The sequence below is a fragment of the Thalassophryne amazonica genome, chromosome 5, assembly GCF_902500255.1.
Source record: "Thalassophryne amazonica chromosome 5, fThaAma1.1, whole genome shotgun sequence".
Taxonomy (NCBI): domain Eukaryota; kingdom Metazoa; phylum Chordata; class Actinopteri; order Batrachoidiformes; family Batrachoididae; genus Thalassophryne; species Thalassophryne amazonica.
In genome coordinates, this window is record NC_047107.1 from 17,992,815 (window position 1) to 18,018,129 (window position 25,315).

General features: G+C 40.4%; 1 protein-coding gene across 1 annotated transcript in view; it reads left to right on the plus strand.

Moving 5' to 3' along the window:
- Positions 1 to 9,905: 9,905 nt before the first annotated feature.
- LOC117510142 (transmembrane protein 132D) overlaps positions 9,906 to 25,315 on the plus strand; it is a 223,538-nt gene continuing 208,128 nt past the window's right edge. The window contains 1 exon segment of the mRNA XM_034169755.1: positions 9,906 to 10,288. Coding sequence (XP_034025646.1) covers positions 10,216 to 10,288 — 73 coding nt within the window. The 5' untranslated portion in view covers positions 9,906 to 10,215.

Sequence of the window (25,315 nt, forward strand, 5' to 3'; positions counted from 1 at the left end):
GAGCTGAGTAAGGATTGTCATCTTTAAATGATTTTAAACATATTCATATTGATTGTGGTTAATCACTGAATGACTACCAGCTGCCTCTGGTTAGTGATACAGATGTTATTAATTAGAAATTCTGAGGGAAGCTGAAGCCTGAGTCTTACTGGCAGAACCTACGCTATGCTACATGGCTTGATTATATCTACAGTTCAGTAACAAGACAAAGCATCTTCATGAAACAACAGTAATAACAACAAATCAACAAGCAAACAAAAAAACAAACAATAAGACAGTTGAGAAAGTGCCACTTTTATTAAAAAATAATTGAAGGTGAGAAAGAAGCTGATCAATTATTTATAACATTTAGGCCTTTTTGGCCAGATTCTTCTATTTAAAAGGACTTGAAGTACTGTTTGCAAGATACAGCCACATGAAATGTGGGAAAGAAACAGTTTTGGGGGGCACAAATCAGCCTCCTGTCACATTAGATGCCTTTCACAGCAAGCAATACACTATTAAGTCATCAGGTTTCATAAAAAAAAAAAAAAGTTTCTTGCCAACAGTGCAAAAATAAATCTAATGCAATGCTAAAATACCCTCTGCCGTATGAGCATTGTGTTCTTTATAGTTGTCCCTTGTTTAATGAATTATTAAGATCCTATTGTCTTATGTACAGTTTGTACATGTTCAAATCAAATCATCATATGTTCATGTTGTGCAACTCAAGGAATATTTGTAGATCACCCTTTGTGCATTTGGACGTATTCATGAAACAAATTTAACTCCATAGGAAGTTAGCTTTGAGTTAGAGGAATCATGCATGCTAAGATCCACAAAATGTCTTGTAAATGACTGCAGTGGTGTTATCAGGTTCAAAAAACTGCATTTTCACTTTTAGAAGTGTTTATTTCTCGCTAGCTTTTACATAATATATTAGAAACATGGATATAAACACACAAAACAAAACAATTTAGGAGAGAGCAGCGACTGATGTCATGGTGGAGCTCTACTCTGATTGGCTCTCACCCCGCCACTCAAACACAAAACTGAACAGATTGAAACAGAATGTGACTTTTTAACCTCTTAATATATACCTCTTAAAATAGGTCAAGGTTACCATCTTTGAACTTGTCCAAGGTCTGTGTCCCAAGAATGTTCCCTGTAAATTTGAAGCCTCTGGCAGTAACAGGACTGGACTTGTGCAATACCAGAAGACCATATTTGATGGCATCAGGTAAAAATCACACAAAGACTTGTGACATTGTTTTGGTCATGAAGGATCCACCTGTTGTTATCCTTTGTTTGGGGGAAAAGATGGTTGAATTTGTGAGCTGCTTTCCAAAATGAGACAGTGTTCTCGCTCCACTTATGACGTATGCACCGACAAATGCAGCCTTTGAAGGATGCAGCCACTGAATTGAGACAGGCACAGAGAATGAAGTGGAGACCAGCAGTGGTCCTGTCATGGTGCCCAAGCAAAAAATTCCAATGGGGTGTCCCGTCGAGATGAGGTGAATGTCGAGATAAGGTGCGTCGTGCTACTGCGCATACGCACATCGATCTACCCCTGAGTTGAGACGTCACCCGTCGAGATGAGGTGCCTCGCGCAACTGCACATGTGGAGATGATGTAACTCGCTCGACATGCAATTTTTTCCAAGTCAATTTTTTTTTTTTTTTTTTTTTATTGATTGTATTCAGTGTATTTATAGCCTAGTAAGTACAACATTTTCTGTATTTACGTTAGGAGCATAAATGTATGTATATGTATATTTTGCCTGTCGAATAAGCTAACTCCAGGTTAAAAATACTTATCGTTTATAGTGAGTAGATTTTATACATTACTACGTTCGGATGAACAATTTATACATTTACTTGCCCATCAAAATAAGCGAACTTCATCAAGTAATTTTTTTCAGTGCATGCATGTGCAGTTACGTGAGGAACCTCATCTTGACGATGCACCTCATCTCGACGACGCAACCTCATCTCGACAGAACAGGGGCCCTCTGACCAGCTTTCATCATACAAATAGAAATAAAACCAATATTGACAAAAAATGTAAAATATAAACTGTTCTATTCCAAAGTGCACATAAGCATTTTTTTACTGTTATTGCTCTACTGGTTGATGCTGACTGGTCACTGATTGTGGATGCACTTATGGTAGTAAGTGCTTGAAGTACCAGATATGGAGGTAGTGCTGCTTGATGTTCCAGGGATGGAGGTAGTCAAGCTGGATGTGGATGCTGACTGAGCTAAAGGCAAACATAGTAAGAATGAAAGATGGCATATCATGTCATAGGGAATTTTTAAAAGTTAAAAGACAGATAGTATGACAAATATTTACTTACAGTTTTTGTTATCAGGATTTGGGAAAGGTGCAGTAGCATCTTTCATTGCTGGTGTAAGAAACCTTCTTATGACCTCGAACAAAGACAATGAAGTTACATTGGAGTCATACAGAGACTTGACCCTCCACTACTTGCAAAAAAAAAAAAAAAAAAAAGTTTTATGTAGGATTCTCCTCTCATGCACCCCAGGATTAACATATTAAAATTATAGAACAATAGAAATGGTAAATTTATATAGCGCTTTTCATCTGCATCAGATGCTCAAAGCGCTTTACAATTATGCCTCACATTCACCCCGATGTCAGGGTGCTGCCATACAAGGCGCTCACTACTCTCCGGGAGCAATAGGGGATTAAAGACCTTGCCCAAGGGCCCTTAGTGATTTTCCAGTCAGGTGGGGATTGTGAACCGAGGATCTTCTGGTCTCAAGCCCAACACCTTAACCACTAGACCATCACCTCCCCCACCAAGAGAAATGGTGGAAGGGCCCAAAATATGCTAATTTATGTTAATTAGATATGAAAATCAAAGGAACCAGTCAAACAACTGGAAATCTTGTATTTGTCATCAAAAGGATTGAAATGCTATCCAAAATCATCTATAGTGTTGTTAGAAATACTGGAAACTGAAATCAGGTGAGCTTTTGAATAATTAGCTAATTATGTAATCATAATTAAGCAAAATAAGTATCACCATTATTGAAAAGAACACCTATTTTACCATAACCAAATACATATGAGTGTCAAATTCAGGAGGTGTTCAAATAACGCATGTAAGAATCCTAAAGAGGTTGTAATTATACAAATATGGCTTAAACAAAAAGCACACCTTGTACCAGATAAGACAAAACCTGCAGCGAGATGATTCCAAAGTCACGAAACACTTGTTGAAGATCTGTGATTGTTCATTCATCAACTTCAGTCACAATTTCTGGATCCATTACATTGGAGCAGCTAGAACCTTTGCAGTCTCCACAAGCAAATGTACCCTCAAGGCCATGCCTGCGACAAGTGCATTTCCAAGTGCTACATCCGATTTTACAGTTATAGTGAAGTAGGCAGTCAGGAGCTGGAGGCAGATCTGTTTGTACTGGAATGAACTTGCCATTCTTTTCCTTCCTCATATAATGATCAACTTTATTTATCCCAAAGGAAATTATTTTGTACAGAAACAGTTAACAGTAAACAATGTTTCTTGTTACAATAAGTACAACAAATTTATGCAGAATGACTGGAAGATATTTGCACAAGATTTTTGACAATATTGCACATAACTCTAACTTTGTTCATTATGTATTCATCCTGCAGAAGGGGGAGGAGTTATACAGTCTGATTGCCACAGGTAGGAAGGACCTCCTGTGGCGTTCTGTGGTGCACCTCGGTGGTCTCAGTCTGTGGCTGAAGATGCTCTGACAGGACGTCAGTCTAGTATACAGGGGGTGGGAGGTGTTGTCCAGGATGATATGCAGCTTCCTGAGCATCCTCCTCTCTGACACCTCCACTACAGACTCCAGCTCCACCCCCAGGACAAAGCCAGCTCTCCTGATGAGCTTGTTGAGTCTGTTTGTGTCATTTGCCTTCAGCCTGCTGCCCCAGCACACTATGGCTTAGAAGATGTCGCTGGTGACCACTGTGTGATAAAACATCTGCAACATATTCTGCAGACATTGAAAGATCTGAGGAAGTACAGTCAGCTCTGACCTTTCTTATACACAGCATCTGTGTACAGTCCAGTCCAGTTTGTCGTCTATGTGGACACCCGGTACTTGTTGTAGTCCACAATGTCCACCTCAGTTCCATTAATGGTAACTGGGTTTGGACGGGTCTTTCATCTTCTGAAGTCCACCACCAGCTCCTTTGTTTTAGATACGTTGAGCTGCAGGTGGTTGCGTCCCACACCACTCCACAAACCTCTCAATCACACTCCTGTACTCATCCTCCTGGTCACTGCAGTTGCAGCCCACAATGTCAGAGTAATCCAGAAATTTCGGCAGGTGGCAGGACTGTGACCAGAACCTGAAGTCTGAGGTGTAGAGTGTGAACAGAAAGGGTGACAGGACCGTCCCCTGTGGTGCCCCCGTGCTGCTCTTGATGCTGTCGGATGTAAAGTCCTGAAGCTTCACATACTGTGCGTGGCCAATGAGGGTAGTTGGTAATCCACGCCACCAGTGGAGCCTCCACCTTCATGTCACATAGCTTATCACTAAGTAAGTCAGGTCAAATGGTGTGGAACGCACTGGAGAAATCAAAGAACATGACTCTCACAGTGCTGCCTGCCTCCTCCAGGAGGGAATAAGCTCTGTGCAGCATTAAGATGATGGCATCCTCCACTCCCCTGTTGGACTGGTAAGCAAACTGCAGGGGGTCCAGCGATGATTCGACAACTGTGTGGAGGTGCCTCAGGATGAGCCTCTCAAGTGACTTCATAACAAACTGATAAACTTTATTGTTTTTGTGCAAATATTTGCTCATTTTGAAATGGATGCCTGCAACAAGTTTCAAAAAAGCTGGGACAGTGTTATGTTTACCACTGTGTTACATCACCTTTCCTTCTAACAACACGCAGTGTGAACATTAAATATCTTGTCTTTGTGGTGTATTCAATTGAATATAAGTTGAAGAGGATTTGCAAATCATTAAATTCTGTTTTTATTTACATTTTACAACAACGTCTCAACATCATTGGAATTGGGGTTGTATTTTGGGCCCTGCCACTCCTTCACTTGTTCTCTATTTTTAATATATTATTCCTGGGTAAATCAGAGGAGAATCTCACATGAAACATGTTTTTTTTTTTTTTTTTTCCCTTTGGCAGTTAGTGGTGGGCAGGGGCGTAGCACCAAATTCTGGGCCCTAGGTACTAGCCATATTGAAGACCCCCCCACTGTTATGTTCTTTTTTATTAACGCAAACACCAAATTTCTAATGCGTAGTCAAACCAGGTCTAAATCATGTATACCTTAGATCAAACCTGGGAGTCAGAACCCTTTTAAAAGTTGGGGGAGCAATATTGAGTTGGCGGGTCGGGGGGACCAAATTGCACCATTTTCTAGAAAAATGGTGCAATTTGGTGCATTCCCGTCGGTTAAAATGCACAGGAATACACCAGATTTCACCATTCCCATCTGTTAAAATGCACAGGAATGCACCAAATTGCACCATTTTTCTAGAAAATGGTGCGATTTGGTCCTCCAGACCCCCCAACTCAATATAGCTAGCTTTCAAGCTCACCTCTCTTTTCAAAGAATTGGTTAGCAGCTGCTTTCCTCATTTAGTTTTCTTTCCCTGTCCTTTTTTTCCTCTTCTTTTTAAAAATGAAAGGTCCCGCACTCCGTTTACTTGCTGTAGAAAAATTTATTCAGGACTGTATCACCAATGTTTCGGCACTGTGGCCTTCATCAGGCAAATGAAGACTGAGCTCCAGGTAGCCATCTTAAAAAGGGTGGGGCTTGCACCCAAGGGTGCCAGTTAAATGCACAGTGCACCAAAATACAAATATCCATGAAAACGTCAAAGTACAGAACAAGTACAGACATAATTATAAAATAAAAAGAAACGTGTTTGGATACATAATGATACTGTATATAAGTTACCAGGCTATAGAGTAAAACTGGTGCACAAATATACATATCTCCATATAAATAACATTCAATAATAGCACATCACATCAGGACAAAGTTTAATACATTACCAACATACCTGGAGTAGTGTTTTGTTTTATTTTGCACATACATACATCACCGATACATACATCACCGACACACCACAAAGAGATTTCCATCAGGTTTAGATGCCTACAGCAACTATTTCAACCACTGACAACATATTACAGCAAGAGTCTACAAAAGTATTTTAAAGGCCTGACTAAAGTGTAATATGTTATATTTAATAAGATATTTTTCATGAAAAAGACACAACGTGCAGTTTACTGCATTTTATTTTTTTTCTTGTATAAAAACAGCTTAGATGTGGTTTGACTGAAACAAATTGTCATTAAACTTAATAAAACAGGGATGAAGTGGAGGTTTAAGAGTCACTAGGTGTTCACAAGAAACAGTTATTTCTATATTATTTATGTTCACTGTTAGTTGGTTTAAATCTTTCTGTTTTGTTTTATCAGATTCTTTTGTCCATTTCTCTAAAACTGTATTGGTGGCATTATTAGTTATTATTACTATTATTGTTGTTGTTTATTATTATTCTTGATATATAATAAAAATAAATGAATAAATATTATAATTTGTAATACATTTGACTCTTTTACGAAAACAAACGCTGAGCCATGAATTATTATACAGAAAAATGTGCTGACAGCTGCAGCTTAATGCTAACTTCAACATTGAAAACGCCATAGACATGCTAACGCGTTAGCATCAGTCCCGTTTTTAAGTTATAAAATACATCTATCAACTGTTTCAGAAGACCATAACAGGTCAGATTAACATAAAAAGATAAATGTTAGTCACAGACATATGCTCTTTGGGGTTTTAGTGGGGAAAAATTAAGATTAAGTAAAATAAAACACTGAATCAACAAAGCACTAGATCGAAGCACTGCTTCGACTGGTTCAAGGACTAAAGCAAAGCCGCGCTGCAGAAACGGTTGATTTATATGGAAGAAACGAAACATTTGCGGTAAAACAAATTTATTTAACAACTAATTGATGACTAAATTAGATCGATCGGTAATCGAGAGCTTTGCCCCCCTACTCAGCTCTCATCTTCACCACGACGGTCCGATACAGCGACCGCATCACTGCAGATGCTGCGCCGATCCGTCTATCGATCTCACGCTCCATCCGTCCCTCACTCGTGAACAAGACCCAGAGATACTTAAACTCCTCCACTTGAGGCAAGGACACTCCACCGACCTGAAGAGGGCAAAGCACCTTTTTCCGGTCGAGAACCATGGCCTCGGATTTGGGGGTGCTGATTTTCATCCCGGACGCTTCACACTCGGCTGCAAACCGCCCCAGTGCACGCTGAAGGTCCTGATTTGACGAAGCCAACAGAACCACATCGTCTGCAAACAGCAGAGACAAGATTCTGTGGTTCCCAAACCAGACCCCTCTACACCCTGGCTGCGCCTAGAAATTCTGTCCATATAATGAACAGAACCGGTGACAAAGGGCAGCCCTGGCGGAGGGCCAACGTACACTGGAAACAGTTTGACTTACTACCGGCAATGCGAACCAAGCTCCTGCTGCTCTTGTTCCGATCCTCACCTATGGTCATGAGATTTGGCTCATGACCGAAAGAATGAGATCGCGAGTACAAGCGGCCGAGATGAGTTTCCTCCGCAGGGTGGCTGGGCGCTCCCTTAGCGATAGGGTGAGGAGCTCGGTCACTCGGGAGGAGCTCAGAGTCGAGCCGCTGCTCCTCCACGTCGAAAGGAGTCAGTTGTGGTGGCTCGGGCATCTTTTCCGGATGCCCGCTGGACGCCTCGCTGGAGAGGTGTTCCGGGCACGTCCCACTGGGAGGAGGCCCCGGGTAAGACCCAGGACACGCTGGAGGGACTACTCCCTCCAGCGTGTCCTACTCTCTACTTTTAAGATTAGGCTTAAAACTTTCCTTTTTGCTAAAGCTTATAGTTAGGGCTGGATCAGGTGACCCTGAACCATCCCTTAGTTATGCTGCTATAGACGTAGACTGCTGGGGGGTTCCCATGATGCACTGTTTCTTTCTCTTTTTGCTCTGTATGCACCACTCTGCATTTAATCATTAGTGATCAATCTCTGCTCCCCTCCATAGCATGTCTTTTTCCCGGTTTTTTCCCTCAGCCCCAACCAGTCCCAGCAGAAGACTGCCCCTCCCTGAGCCTGGTTCTGCTGGAGGTTTCTTCCTGTTAAAAGGGAGTTTTTCCTTCCCACTGTAGCCAAGTGCTTGCTCACAGGGGGGTCGTTTTGACCGTTGGGGTTGTGATTTGGCGCTATATAAAAAAAAAATTGATTGAAATTGATTGATTGACATCTCTCGGCTGGCTTGGGAACATCTTGGGGTTCCCCCGGAGGAGCTGGAGGAGGTGTGTGTGGATCGGGAGGTCTGGGCGGCTTTGCTTGAGCTGCTGCCCCCGCGACCCGACTCCGGATAAAGTGGAAGAAAATGGATGGATGGATGGATGATGACTAAATTAGTTGACAACTATTTTGATAATCGATTAAATCGATTAGTTGTTTCAGCACTACTAACCACCTCCTCTTTCTTACAGATCCCGTTTGGGATGTGTGTGTGTGTGTGGGGGGGGGTTGGTGTCACCTGTGTGCCTGGACTAAACCATTGTACAACTGTGCAGGGGAGGAAGTGCCCTCAGAGATCTTTCAATATTATTGTTAGAGCAGAATTATGTTTTGCAACATTTATACATTCATTCTAATTATATTCTTTTACAACATGAATTGTATGGACATTAATAACATGCAACACAAAAATGTATTTAATGCCAGTTTGTTGTGCCCCCCCATGCTCTGGGCCCTGGGTACACAGTACCCTTTACCCCCCCCCACCCCCCCCCACACCCCAGTCTGACACCCCTGGTGGTGGGTTGGTGCCTTAAATTGAATAACTTGACTGGACAAACTGTTTTGTTTTGTTTTCTCTTCTTCCTCCTTTTTAATTTTATTTTTTCACTTCTAGAAAGATAACTTCTTTTCATTTTGACAGAGGTGATGCTGCGGTGTGGTGCAGCAGCGTGCTCTTGTTTTTTACTTAAGAACACAGCACTTTCTGTGAGGGGCGGGGGGGGGGGTGGCGCCCTGTCAGAGACTGTAAGACAGCCAACTGTGCTGTGAATGTGAAGGTATACCTTTCCCTGTCTCACTGCTGTTGTGGTTCTGAATTGGTTCAAAGATAGTCTGCCCTCTGGGGCCCCTTGGGGGAGCTAGAGCCCCAAAGCAATTGCCTGCCCTGCCTATTTGCACCCAGTGCCCCTGGAGATCAGATACAGGTTTCTGTTACATATGTCACAAAAGCTGTTTCCAGTCAAAGTTATGTTTAGGTGTAACTGCAGTCTACATGCACACTTATATAATCGTGGGGCTTTTGAAATGTTTGAAATGAAACATCAACCACTCAATAAAAAAAAAAAAAAAAAAGATATTACACAATGTGACACCTATAAAGTCACAGGCACAAAAACACTAAAACCTCTCAATTTTAGCAAATGTAAGACACTAATATTAATTTAATATGACCTCTTAATCACATTGTGAATGTGATCTTATTATTATTATTATTTTTTTTTTTTTTTTTTTTTTTTTTTGGAATTTTGCTGTTTCATCCTTTTATCCCCACGCCTCAAACATTTGAGGCGAAAAATAAGTCCGCCTTCCACTCTGGTTCTGCATTATTATGTGATGGTGATAAAAGATTTGATGGTTTCTTCTCACACGATGCTCCGCCAGCGGAGAGTTAATCCCGACATCCTGGCCGTGGGCTTTGTGAGCGGATGAACGGTGACAGATGATGAGTTCAGTGGCCAGAGGATTGCGCGCAGGACAGCCAGTGATCCGCTAACAACCCTTTAAGTCCGCACAGCCGCGGTGGCAGACGGGAACATCGGCTCAGTTCTGGATCAACTCATATTCTTTCGTCACGTATTTTCAAGCCGCAAAGTTCTCACTTTGTGAACCCTCGGGAGCTTTTCTGGATTCGCAGGGTGGTTACGCACAACTTTTACGCACACAGTAAACCTCGATGCGCTGCTCGCACAGCCTGCACCACGGACTCCACTGCAAAAAACACTCCCACAGGTGAGACTGTGTCAAGTGTGCAAAGTGCACAGATGGAGGACTCGATGCACTCCACGCGCTGGTGAAACGGGATCAAACCGCGGACAGTGGAAAGTGTGCGTGGAACAGCTGCGAGACGCGCTGCGTGCCAAAATGAACCTTAACCACCAGAGCTGGAGAGTCCTGCAGGTAGTTCTTACCGCAGTTATTGCCGTCTTCACGCAAGGTATGTAACTTTGGATTAATTATTTAATTTGTGGTCAAACATAAGAATAACAACAACAAAAAACAACAAGAAACAACAACGGTTATGTAAAATGTCTCTTGCTGCTTCAGTCGGTTGTTAAAACGGTTGATCCGACCATCAGGGTTAGTTTGGTGACTGTGAACATGTTGGAGGAGGCTGTCCTCCTCTCAGCATCATCAGAAGTAAAATAACCTTCTATAGAAATATGAATAATACATAAATGTGAACCTGACAGGGTGTGTTTAAGCGATGGAACAGCCAGCATCAACGGTTATTTTGTGACCTTTTTCATGCTTTAATGCTTCTCTCTATTTGCTGCTTGATCTAATTTATATCTGTTCTTTCAAAAAAAGAGTACAGTGCTTTATCAGTTGGATCTGATATAAAAAAAATTGATTGATTGATTGATTGATCTGGACAACATTATTTGATTTCAAAGCTTTAAAGACGTCACAAAGCTTGTAACTATCTTAGTACGGATGTGGTTTCTGGAGAATTCTTGCTGGCTGATTTATACTGATACATATATTGCAAATATAGAGAAACTGAGATACAACAGATTTTTAAAAGCAGCTTTAGGAGTCTGATTGGATACAGAAATTCCCACCAATCGTTGCACAAGCTTAAGCCTCCCTCAGTCACTCTCATTCTCTCTCCTCAGTGCTGTGCCACCTTTGGATATGTATTCCATAAAACAGTCAGATACTCTGGAGATTTAATGCTTTCAAGAGACAAGCTCAGATTTATGTATGATAAAGATTAAAGGAAGAATTGTTGCTTGAAAATGTAAACTAAGCTGACACCTGCCAACAAGTGCAGCAAAAAGGTTTGAAACTTAACACTGAAATATTTTGAAGAAAGGGTAATACACAGAATAATGCATCAAAATCTGGTTGGTAATTAATTTTAGAAGCTGCTGAAGGTTTGTCTCCAACAGTAAGGTTTGTTTTAAAAGTAGCTGTGCAAAGATTTATTTGTGATCAAATGATAAACATAAAAAGATCATTTTTCATTAATAATAAATTCTTGAGTTACTTGTGAGGTGGTATTGCTGTCATGAATATTGACATCATGCCTCTTGCATCAGTGGAGTCTGATCACGCACATATTAGATTTATAGTTTCGATGCCGTGTTTAGTGGAACAACCTTATTTATCGCTGCGGTGACACATCAACTACGACTGAACTCAAAGCCAGACTGCCTGATATCTTAGCTTCACATGTGGAAAATGCCCAATCAGTAGACAGTCTTGTGTACAGTTTAAATTCAGCGCTCAAAACTACACTCGACATGATTGCAACACCTTTATTAAAACCACGCACTCCCCAAAACAGTCACCTTGGTTCAGTGATTACCTGCGTGACCTCAAGCATAAGGCTACAGGTCTAGAACGGAAATGGTGTTGTTCAAAATTAGAAGTATTCCACCTTGCATGGCGTGATGCTATTTTAGACTATAAGCATGCACTACTGGCTACAAAGAGGACCTATTACTCTGATTTGATCAACAAAAACAAGCTCAAAGTTCGTGTTTGACACGGTGGCAACACTTATTCATGGACAACCACCTGCAAGTCACTCTCCTTTTACAGCACAAGATTTCTTGGATTACTTCAAGAAGAAAATACAAGACATTCAGTTAAACATATCCCAGCATGCCTTAACCCAGCCACTACACCCTGCTATTGAGGTGGGTGCCATTACTGAGGTATTACCTAGATTTACAGAATTTGATAGTATCTCACTGGGTGTGCTGACGAATATGGCAATGTCTACATAAAGTACAACCTGTTTATTTGATCTTATACCAACAAAATGTTTAAGGACCTGTGGCCCACTCTTGGGCCGAATGTGCTGGAAATTACTAATCTCTCGTTAACTTCTGGATCTGTTCCAAAATGTTTCAAATCTGCAGTGATTAAAGCATTATTTAATAAATCTAATCTTGATCCTAGTGCATTGAAAACCTATAAGCCAATATCAAATCTTTCATTTTGCTCTAAAATTCTGGAAAAGGTTTCATGGCAGCTTGTGGACTATCTTACTGAGAAAAATGTTTCTGAGCCACTACAGTCTGCTTTTAGAAAAGATAATTCCGCAGAGACAGCTCTCACTAAAGTGGTTAATGATCTTCTGTTTGCAATGGATTCAGATTTTGGTGCTGTTAGATCTCAGTGCTGCATTTGATACAGTGGATCATCATATTCTACTTGATAGGCTGGAGAATCATTTTGGGATTACTGGGAGTGCCGTTGCATGGTTGATGTCAGTCGTTCTCACTGTGTTTTTGTACAATAACTCTACCTCTAACCTTAGTGACATGAAATTTGGGGTTCCACAGGGGTCTGTCATAGGCTCCCTGCTTTTCTCCCTTTATATAGCCCCCCTTGGGCATGTATTGCCGCATTTTGGGATTAACTTTCATTGCTATGCTGATGATACTCAGTTATACATGCCGATAACTGCTGGTGATCTCATCCACATATTGAAGATTGCCTTCCATCAGTGAGAAGCTGGATGTCTAGCAGCTTCCTACTTTTAAACTCTGATATGGCTGAAATGATGGTTCTTGGTCCAGTGAGACATCGGCATCAATTTGACCATCTTATGTTTAGCCTAGGCTTGTGTCAAATCAAATCAAATCAAATCAATTTTATTTATATAGCGGCAAATCACAACAAACAGTTGCCCCAAGGCGCTTTATATTGTAAGGCAAAGCCATACAATAATTACGGAAAAACCCCAACGGTCAAAACGACCCCCTGTGAGCAAGCACTTGGCGACAGTGGGAAGGAAAAACTCCCTTTTAACAGGAAGAAACCTCCAGCAGAACCAGGCTCAGGGAGGGGCAGTCTTCTGCTGGGACTGGTTGGGGCTGAGGGAGAGAACCAGGAAAAAGACATGCTGTGGAGGGGAGCAGAGATCAATCACTAATGATTAAATGCAGAGTGGTGCATACAGAGCAAAAAGAGAAAGAAACACTCAGTGCATCATGGGAACCCCCCAGCAGTCTAAGTCTATAGCAGCATAACTAAGGGATGGTTCAGGGTCACCTGATCCAGCCCTAACTATAAGCTTTAGCAAAAAGGAAAGTTTTAAGCCTAATCTTAAAAGAAGAGAGGGTGTCTGTCTCCCTGATCCGAATTGGGAGCTGGTTCCACAGGAGAGGAGCCTGAAAGCTGAAGGCTCTGCCTCCCATTCTACTCTTAAAAACCCTAGGAACTACAAGTAAGCCTGCAGTCTGAGAGCGAAGCGCTCTATTGGGGTGATATGGTACGGTTGTGTGTCATACATCACACTGACAAAGTGAGGAACCTTGGGGTAATTTTTGATCCTACATTATCCTTTGACCTCCACATTAGAGATGTTGTGAGGAGTACTTTCTTCCACCTGCGAATAGCAAAGATTCGTCCCATCCTGTCTATGCCTGATGCTGAGACCCTGATTCATGCGTTTGTCTGGTCTAGATTGGACTACGGCAGTGTTCTTTTTTTTTCTAGTTTACCGCAGTCCAGCATTAGGGGTCTGCAACTGGTTCAAAATGCTGCTGTCAGACTTTTGACACGAAGTAGAAAGTTTGACCACATCACACCTATTTTAGCATCGCTTCACTGGCTTCCAGTCCCAGTGAGATCTGATTTTAAGGTTCTGCGACTAGCCTATAAAATTGCTCAAACTGGCACCTCCCTACCTAGCTGACCTAATTAAATCCTACATACTGGCCTGGGCTCTGCATTCTCAGGGTGCAGGCTACTTAGTGTCCCAAGGGTGAGTAAAAAGTCTGCAAGTCACAGAGCTTTCTCTTATCATGCCCCTGTTCTGTGGAATGATCTCCCTGCATCAATAAAACAGTGAGATTCTGTAGAGACTTTCAAGTCCAGACTTAAGACGCACTTATTTTCCATTTTGTATGGCTAGCATACTGACGTAGTATGTTACTATGCTTTTTACTCTTTTAAATTCATTTTATTAGTAAACAGAGCAGTTCACGGCCTCAAATTTATCTAAATTCTGGGTGTTTTAGTGAAGCTTAGGGCTAGTGGCCGGCGATCACCTTAGCATTTCTTTTGTTTTTCTTATTGCTTAATGTTGACAAATTATACTGTATTTGTTATCTTTCTGATGCCTGATTCTGTTTTTTCTCTCTGTTTGAGGTGCCGCTCCATCCAGAGATGGGTGTGGTGTCTACTTCTGTAACCCTCCCATCCTGTGCACCTGAAAAATTTTCTGTATATTCGTTTTGTAAATTGTTTTGTAAGGCGACATTGAAGGAAATTTGAAACTGCTGGCTAAGGCTAAGCGTAAATTTGGTAAGATTGTAATTCACGTCGGCAGTAATGACACCCGGTTACGCCAATCGGAGGTCACTAAAATTAACATTGAATCGGTGTGTAACTTTGCAAAAACAATGTCGGACTCTGTAGTTTTCTCTGGGCCCCTCCCCAATCGGACCGGGAGTGACATGTTTAGCCGCATGTTGTCCTTGAATTGCTGGCTGTCTGAGTGGTGTCCAAAAAATGAGGTGGGCTTCATAGATAATTGGCAAAGGTTCTGGGGAAAACCTGGTCTTGTTAGGAGAGACGGCATCCATCCCACTTTGGATGGAGCAGCTCTCATTTCTAGAAATCTGGCCAATTTTCTTAAATCCTCCAAACCGTGACTATCCAGGGTTGGGACCAGGAAGCAGAGTTGTAGTCTTACACACCTCTCTGCAGCTTCTCTCCCCTTGCCATCCCCTCATTACCCCATCCCCGCAGAGACGGTGCCTGCTCCCAGACCACCAATAACCAGCAAAAATCTATTTAAGCACAAAAATTCAAAAAGAAAAAATAATATAGCACCTTCAACTGCACCACAGACTAAAACAGTTAAATGTGGTCTATTAAACATTAGGTCTCTCTCTTCTAAGTCCCTGTTGGTAAATGATATAATAATTGATCAACATATTGATTTATTCTGCCTTACAGAAACCTGGTTACAGCAGGATGAATATGTTAGTTTAAATGAGTCAACACCCCCGAGTCACACTAACTGTCAGAATGCTCGTAGCACGGGCCGAGGCGGAGGATTAGCAGCAATCTTCCATTCCAGCTTATTAATTAATCAAAAACCCAGACAGAGCTTTAATTCATTTGAAAGCTTGACTCTTAGTCTTGTCCATCCAAATTGGAAGTCCCAAAAAACAGTTTTATTTGTTATTATCTATCGTCCACCTGGTCGTTACTGTGAGTTTCTCTGTGAATTTTCAGACCTTTGTCTGACTTAGTGCTTAGCTCAGATAAGATAATTATAGTGGGCGATTTTAACATCCACACAGATGCTGAGAATGACAGCCTCAACACTGCATTTAATCTATTATTAGACTCAATTGGCTTTCCTCAAAATGTAAATGAGTCCACCCACCACTTTAATCATATCTTAGATCTTGTTCTGACTTATGGTATGGAAATTGAAGACTTAACAGTATTCCCTGAAAACTCCCTTCTGTCTGATCATTTCTTAATAACATTTACATTTACTCTGATGGACTACCCAGCAGTGGGGAATAAGTTTCATTACACTAGAAGTCTTTCAGAAAGCGCTGTAACTAGGTTTAAGGATATAATTCATTCTTTATGTTCTCTAATGCCATATACCAACACAGTGCAGAGTAGCTACCTAAACTCTGTAAGTGAGATAGAGTATCTTGTCAATAGTTTTACATCCTCATTGAAGACAACTTTGGGATGCTGTAGCTCCTCTGAAAAAGAGAGCTTTAAATCAGAAGTGCCTGACTTCGTGGTATAACTCACAAACTCGCAGGTTAAAGCAGATAACCCGTAAGTTGGAGAGGAAATGGCGTCTCACTAATTTAGAAGATCTTCACTTAGCCTGGAAAAAGAGTCTGTTGCTCTATAAAAAAGCCCTCCGTAAAGCTAGGACATCTTACTACTCATCACTAATTGAAGAAAATAAGAACAACCCCAGGTTTCTTTTCAGCACTGTAGCCAGGCTGACAAAGAGTCAGAGCTCTATTGAGCCGAGTATTCCTTTAACTTTAACTAGTAATGACTTCATGACTTTCTTTGCTAATAAAATTTTAACTATTAGAGAAAAAATTACTCATAACCATCCCAAAGACGTATCGTTATCTTTGGCTGCTTTCAGTGATGCCGGTATTTGGTTAGACTCTTTCTTCTCCGATTGTTCTGTCTGAGTTATTTTCATTAGTTACTTCATCCAAACCATCGACATGTCTATTAGACCCCATTCCTACCAGGCTGCTCAAGGAAGCCCTACCATTATTTAATGCTTTGATCTTAAATATGATCAATCTATCTTTATTAATTGGCTATGTACCACAGGCTTTTAAGGTGGCAGTAATTAAACCATTACTTAAAAAGCCATCACTTGACCCAGCTATCTTAGCTAATTATAGGCCAATCTCCAACCTTCCTTTTCTCTCAAAAATTCTTGAAAGGGTAGTTGTAAAACAGCTAACTGATCATCTGCAGAGGAATGGTCTATTTGAAGAATTTCAGTCAGGTTTTAGAATTCATCATAGTACAGAAACAGCATTAGTGAAGGTTACAAATGATCTTCTTATGGCCTCAGACAGTGGACTCATCTCTGTGCTTGTTCTGTTAGACCTCAGTGCTGCTTTTGATACTGTTGACCATAAAATTTTATTACAGAGATTAGAGCATGCCATAGGTATTAAAGGCACTGTGCTGCGGTGGTTTGAATCATATTTATCTAATAGATTACAATTTGTTCATGTAAATGGGGAATCTTCTTCACAGACTAAGGTTAATTATGGAGTTTCACAAGGTTCTGTGCTAGGACCAATTTTATTCACTTTATACATGCTTCCCTTAGGCAGTATTATTAGATGGCATTGCTTAAATTTTCATTGTTACGCAGATGATACCCAGCTTTATCTATCCATGAAGCCAGAGGACACACACCAATTAGCTAAACTGCAGGATTGTCTTACAGACATAAAGACATGGATGACCTCTAATTTCCTGCTTTTAAACTCAGATAAAACTGAAGTTATTGTACTTGGCCCCACAAATCTTAGAAACATGGTGTCTAACCAGATCCTTACTCTGGATGGCATTACCCTGACCTCTAGTAATACTGTGAGAAATGTTGGAGTCATTTTTGATCAGGATATGTCATTCAACTTCAACTTCAACTTTTTTTCTTATATAGCGCCAAATCACAACAAACAGTTGCCCCAAGGCGCTCCACATTGCAAGGCAAGGCCATACAATAATTATGAAAAACCCCAACGGTCAAAACGACCCCCTATGAGCAAGCACTTGGCCACAGTGGGAAGGAAAAACTCCCTTTTAACAGGAAGAAACCTCCAGCAGAACCAGGCTCAGGGAGGGGCAGTCTTCTGCTGAGACTGGTTGGGGCTGAGGGAAAGAACCAGGAAAAAGAGATCGATCACTAATGATTAAATGCAGAGTGATGCATACGGAGCAAAAAGAGAAAGAAACAGTGCATCATGGGAACCCCCCCACAGTCTACGTCTAAAGCAACATAACCAAGGGATGGTCCAGGGTCACCCGATCCAGCCCTAACTATAAGCCTTAGCGAAAAGGAAAGTTTTAAGCCTAATCTTAAAAGTAGAGAGGGTATCTGTCTCCCTGATCTGAATTGGGAGCTGGTTCCACAGGAGAGGAGCCTGAAAGCTGAAGGCTCTGCCTCCCATTCTACTCTTACAAACCCTAGGAACTACAAGTAAGCCCGCAGTCTGAGAGCGAAGCGCTCTAATGGGGTAATATGGTACTACTAGGTCCCTAAGATAAGATGGGACCTGATTATTCAAAACCTTATAAGTAAGAAGAAGAATTTTAAATTCTATTCTAGCATTAACAGGAAGCCAATGAAGGGAGGCCAACACGGGTGAGATATGCTCTCTCCTGCTAGTCCCCGTCAGTACTCTAGCTGCAGCATTCTGAACCAACTGAAGGCTTTTTAGGGAACTTTTAGGACAACCTGATAATAATGAATTACAATAGTCCAGCCTAGAGGAAATAAATGCATGAATTAGTTTTTCAGCATCACTCTGAGACAAGACCTTTCTGATTTTAGAGATATTGCGTAAATGCAAAAAGGCAGTCCTACATATTTGTTTAATATGCGCTTTGAATGACATATCCTGATCAACAATAACTCCAAGATTTCTCACAGTATTACTAGAGATCAGGGAAATGCCATCCAGAGTAACGATCTGGTTAGACACCATGCTTCTAAGATTTGTGGGGCCAAGTACAATAACTTCAGTTTTATCTGAGTTTAAAAGCAGGAAATTAGAGGTCATCCATGTCTTTATGTCTGTAAGACAATCCTGCAGTTTAGCTAATTGGTGTGTATCCTCTGGCTTCATGGATAGATAAAGCTGGGTATCATCTGCGTAACAATGAAAATTTAAGCAATACCGTCTAATAATACTGCCCAAGGGAAGCATGTATAAAGTGAATAAAATTGGTCCTAGCACAGAACCTGGTCAATGCACATATTAAACAAATATGTAGGACTGCTTTTTTGCATTTACGCAATATCTCTAAAATTAGAAAGGACTTGTCTCAGAGTGATGCTGAAAAACTAATTCATGCATTTATTTCCTCTAGGCTGGACTATTGTAATTCATTATTATCAGGTTGTCCTAAAAGTTCCCTGAAAAGCCTTCAGTTAATTCAAAATGCTGCAGCTAGAGTACTGATGGGGACTAGAAGGAGAGAGCATATCTCACCCATATTGGCCTCTCTTCATTGGCTTCCTGTTAATTCTAGAATAGAATTTAAAATTCTTCTTCTTACTTATAAGGTTTTGAATAATCAGGTCCCATCTTATCTTAGGGACGTCATAGTACCATATCACCCCAATAGAGCGCTTCGCTCTCAGACTGCAGGCTTACTTGTAGTTCCTAGGGTTTGTAAGAGTAGAATGGGAGGCAGAACCTTCAGCTTTCAGGCTCCTCTCCTGTGAAACCAGCTCCCAATTCAGATCAGGGAGACAGACACCCTCTCTACTTTTAAGATTAGGCTTAAAACTTTCCTTTTTGCTAAAGCTTATAGTTAGGGCTGGATCAGGTGACCCTGAACCATCCCGTAGTTATGCTGCTATAGACTTAGACTGCTGGGGGGTTCCCATAATGCACTGAGTGTTTCTTTCTCTTTTTGCTCTGTATACACCACTCTGCATTTAATCATTAGTGATTGATCTCTGCTCCCCTCCACAGCATGTCTTTTTCCTGGTTCTCTCCCTCAGCCCCAACCAGTCCTAGCAGAGGACTGCCCCTCCCTGGGCCTGGTTCTGCTGGAAGTTTCTTCCTGTTAAAAGGGAGTTTTTCCTTCCCACTGTCGCCAAGTGCTTGCTCACAGGGGGTCGTTTTGATCGTTGGGGTTTTTACGTAATTATTGTATGGCCTTGCCTTACAATATAAAGCACCTTGGGGAAACTGTTTGTTGTGATTTGGCGCTATATAAATAAAATTGATTGATTGATTGATTAAATGGTGTCAGTAGCATGGCCCAAGCAGAAGGTCACTCCTTTGAGTCTGGTCTGCTTGAGGTTTTGTCCTCAAATCATCAGAGGGTGTTTTTCCTTACCACTGTCACCTGTGTGCTTGCTCTGGGGGTTGGTAAGGTTAGACCTTACGTGTGTGAAGCGCCTTGAGGCAACTTTGTTGTGATTTGGTGCTATATAAATGAATATAAATTTAAATTGAATTGAAATTGGGAGCTTAAAAAAAATCATGATGTCACTTGATTTTTATCATGCATGATGTTATCATTAAGTGTAATTCTATTAATAAGTTATAATATACAGTTCACCAAGACTGCAAAGCAAATGTACTTTTGAATTTCAAACAATGGATCTTTTATGTTTATGAGCTGTTAATGTAAAATAACATGGGTAAATATTGCTTTTTCATTTAACCGGGAGCACATCTTGATGTTATATTTGTTGATGACAAAACTCATGAAAACACACATCAGTGCTTACACTGAATTGAATACACAAACAGCTGGATATATGTGGTGATTTTAGGCCCCATGTAGAGAAATTGTAGTGGGTCTTCCCATAGGCTGCCGCTTGGCTGGTGGAAAATTGTTTATACTGTTTTACATAAAACTATGCATTTTAATGCTATTTTTGACTATCATTCCCATATTTGTGAAAAGAAAATGTGATTTGACAGTTACTTGGTAGGGGAGCACTGAAAATTCAAGACTTATATTCTCGATGGACAAAAATACATATATTGCTATTTAATCTTCTGATTTCCAGAAAATGTAAATATTTCTCAGATTGGATTGAGATCAGTCACCCAGTCTGCATGCACTAGAAATGTTCTCAGTTCCTACTGCAAAGCAGGGAGATGAGAGTCCCAAACTACTGACCAAACATTATATTTCAGTGATACCTGATGCAGATCATCAGTGATGATTTTAAACCATTAAAATTGTTCTGAAATAAATACAGCCTATAGGCATTTTTATTTCAGAACAATTTTTTTTATTTTATTTAATGTTTTTTCTCCGTAATAATTGATTAATTCTACACACAGCTGCTCACCTCTGGGGTTCCTGGACTCGTTAAGGTGGAGTGGAGGGGATTGTGCAGAACATGAGTCCTTTTTTGAGCAAACATTTGCCTGCACGGATTATTTAAATACCCCGCGACTCGAACCTCGAAAAGTGGTTGAAGATGACATGAGATGAGATGAGATGAGATTATTTAAATAAAACAACAGTGAAATGCATACATCCAGAGTTTTCTTCAGAAATATGAGCTAATATGGAGAGAAAAGTTATATATTTTATGGACAAAGTTAGGAACAGACAGCAGGCTAATGTTCCAGAACTTTCCATCACAGATCCACCCCACCCATGAAAGAATTGGGTGATATTCTGGTGACCCTTCAACTCTTTCTCCTCCTGTCTAAGCTTTTTTCTTTTCTTTTCTTTTGCTCTCTGAGCTATGAGCTGTCCTACCTCTCCTCCTGCACTTGCTGTATGAAAAGTTTCAGCAGCAGTCTGACGGATCAGCAGGTGGACTGAACCATTTTACGTAAATACGGGGGAGTGGGGGTGGGGGGGGTGGGATGAGCATTGAGAAATGTTTTCAAAATAAATAAACTCTGTTGTCAATACATTGTAAATAAAATATATGTATGATTGCAAGTTTAAAACTAAGTGTCATATTATTTTGTCAGTATTATAATTGTATTAGGGGCCTCTCTGGGCTCCTGTCAGTCATGGGCCTCTAGAATTCTTCTCTTTATTCTCCTCTTTTCAGTGCCCTTGGTGCTGGGCAATGGCTAAAATTTTTAATCGTGATTAATCGCATGATGTTTTGAGATTAGTCATGAGTAATCTAACTATTATGCACCATATTCAATAATGAATTCAAAAGTAGCACATTGCACACTTTTTTATTTTAAAAGTTCTGCTAAAAGCACCCTTCCATTCTAAAGTACAAGTATTATAGAGTGGTGGTAAGGGTGCTATATAAACTCAACAAAAATATAAACGCAACACTTTTGTTTTTGCTCCCATTTTGTATGAGATGAACTCAAAGATCTAAAACTTTTTCCACATACACAATATCACCATTTCCCTCAAATATTGTTCACAAACCAGTCTAAATCTGTGATAGTGAGCACTTCTCCTTTGCTGAGATAATCTATCCCACCTCACAGGTGTGCCATATCAAGATGCTGATTAGACACCATGATTAGTGCACAGGTGTGCCTTAGACTGCCCACAATAAAAGGCCACTCTGAAAGGTGCAGTTTTATCACACAGCACAATGCCACAGATGTCGCAAGATTTGAGGGAGCGTGCAATTGGCATGCTGACAACAGGAATGTCAACCAGAGCTGTTGCTCGTGTATTGAATGTTCATTTCTCTACCATAAGCCGTCTCCAAAGGCGTTTCAGAGAATTTGGCAGTACATCCAACCAGCCTCACAACTGCAGACCATGTGTAACCACACCAGCCCAGGACCTCCACATCCAGCATGTTCACCTTCAAGATCATCTGAGACCAGCCACTCGGACAGCTGCTGAAACAATCGGTTTGCATAACCAAAGAATTTCTGCACAAAACTGTCAGAAACCGTCTCAGGGAAGCTCATCTGCATGCTCGTCATCCTCATCGGGGTCTCGACCTGACTCCAGTTCGTCGTCTCAACTTTGCACAGCCATTGAAGAGGAGTGGACCAACATTCCACAGGCCACAATTGACAACCTGATCAACTCTATGCGAGGTTGATGTGTTGCACTGCATGAGGCAAATGGTGGTCACACCAGATACTGACTGGTATCCCCCCCCCCCCCCAATAAAACAAAACTGCACCTTTCAGAGTGGCCTTTTATTGTGGACAGTCTAAGGCACACCTGTGCACTAATCATGGTGTCTAATCAGCATCTTGATATGGCACACCTGTGAGGTGGGATGGATTATCTCAGCAAAGGAGAAGTGCTCACTATCACAGATTTAGACTGGTTTGTGAACAATATTTGAGGGAAATGGTGATATTGTGTATGTGGAAAAAGTTTTAGATCTTTGAGTTCATCTCATACAAAATGGGAGCAAAACCAAAAGTGTTGCGTTTATATTTTTGTTGAGTATATATATATAAACCATAAACTTTTAGTTGAGGCCAACATGTACTTGGCTGTCAAGGGGGCCATCAGTGTGCAAAATATGAAAGAATTTGAACAAACTGTTTTCATTTTATTGATGAAAGTCTGTGCATTTCCAAATATGGTTTCCTTTAAATATCCATTTTCAACTGCACTTTTTCTCCATTTAAAAAAAAAGAAATGCTTAATGGGTTTTGCATCTGAACTTTTCATACACACACACACACACACACACACACACACACACATATATATATATATATATATATATATATATATATATATATATATATATATACACACACAGTGGTGGGCACAGATAACCAAAAAATTAACTTCAGTAACAGATAATCAGATAACTGAAAAGTTATCGTTGATAAAGATAAAACGATAAACCACCCAAAAATGTATCAGAAGTTACAGATAACCGATAACTGAAAAATTCCAGTATTGTCTCTGGTACATTTGCAACTACTAATAAACTGAATTTGAGTTTTAACACCACGATCACTTCTGGTAGCATCAAAAGCAACAACAGACCCAAACAATGAGCCCGCACTTCTGTCTTTGAACAGCTTGCCCCCTGCTGGAAGCCCTTGTTTACTACATGGCTTCCAGCACAGAAGCAAGCTGAGAGCAGTGACGAAGCCCAGCTCTTTACCCAGTCACAACTAAAAAATAAAACAGTGCTGACTTATGGTTTTGATTTATAAATATCATTAATACCGATAGAATAACTCCATTAATGTCAATTCTGTAATTTGTACAAAGTTAAAATATAACATATATCTTTTAATGTTGAATAATGCACTAATTCTGAGGTTTTGTAACAAACACGGACTGATCGCAAAGGATTCTGGGTAAAATGTGCCTCTGCTAAGCATTGATTGGTTCAGTCATTCACTATGTAAACCAACACGTTAATGTGACATGTGTTGGTGTTTAAATAAATGTGTTTTTGTAAAATATTCCATTTTTTTATTTGTAAAAACAGGCATTTTTACGGAGCCCTGGAAGTGTCATCACAAAATGTTTTGTATGTGGAGAGAATGTGTGCTCATTTTATTATATTGTGTGCATGTTTTATTATATTGTGGGCACGTTTTATGATGTCGTGTGCACGTTTTATTATATTGTGCACACATTTTATTATATTGTAAAACGTGCACTCAATATTGTCTTGACACATAAATGTTGGCTCACCGCGCTGCGAGATCTCAGTAACACTGAGACACTCTGATCACGCTGCACTTTAACCGCTGCACACAGACAACACCATTAACATCGCAACATAAAACTATTTTTATATTGTGCCTAAAACTCTCGTGAATATATTCTCTGGGTTTTTAGACGTTGTTATTGTGTTTATTTTATTTTATGCGAGAATCACAGGCTGTTTCTCCGTTATTTTCAATGGGAGCTGCTGTGAGCTACGCTCGCTTCCTGATCATGTCATTCTGGGGGAAAGTGAAGTTTGCTCTTTAACGTCTTGATTATTGTTCTTTACAACACTGTTTGTCCTCTTTGTTCGAGACTAATATATATGTCTGAAATTCGGTTTGCGTTTATTAAATTCCACGCAGATTAAATGTCACAGACAAGGATTATTTGTTATAATTGTTTTAGCAAGTTTTCAGGGTATCATGCAGCAGTCTCTTATTAACGTGATGAAAAGCATAAAAAATTACATTTTTGTAGTATAATATTAATTTACAACTGTCATCGTGTTGATTCTCTATATGTTTGACTGCAGCGACTTTCTGGCACGCAAGGGATTATGGGATACGTCAATAGGGCGAATGAACACTACTGGCCAGTAGATGGCAGTAGAGACCTTGAAAACTTGACAAACTAAAATTCCAGATAATCCGTGTCTGCTACATTTAAGATGCATGGAATTTAATAAATGCAGACATAATAACAATGTCTATGAACCCAGAGCATATATTCACGAGAGTTTTAGGCACTAGAGTTTAATGCTGTTGTCCGTAGAGCCTGGGACCAGTTCTCCTTTGCCTGCAGAGGACAGAGTGGTTTCTTCTTAAAGCAGCTCTTCTCTCTTTTGAACTCTATTAGAACTACACATCAGCTACGAAACATTTAACAGGTAGGTGCTCAACTGATTTTAAGTTTTATAAATATTTGTAGCTGTTCAGCTTTATTTACCACGTTATCAGTCTAAAAATAATCAGACAAAAATTAATTGCAAAATAATTAGTCCAATAATGGTTTTTATAAAGTTATCTAAAAAGATAATCCCATAATGAAAACATTATCTTCGATAATTATCGGTTATCAGATTATCGGAACTGTGCCCACCACTGTATATACATACACCCAACTTCATCTGTGT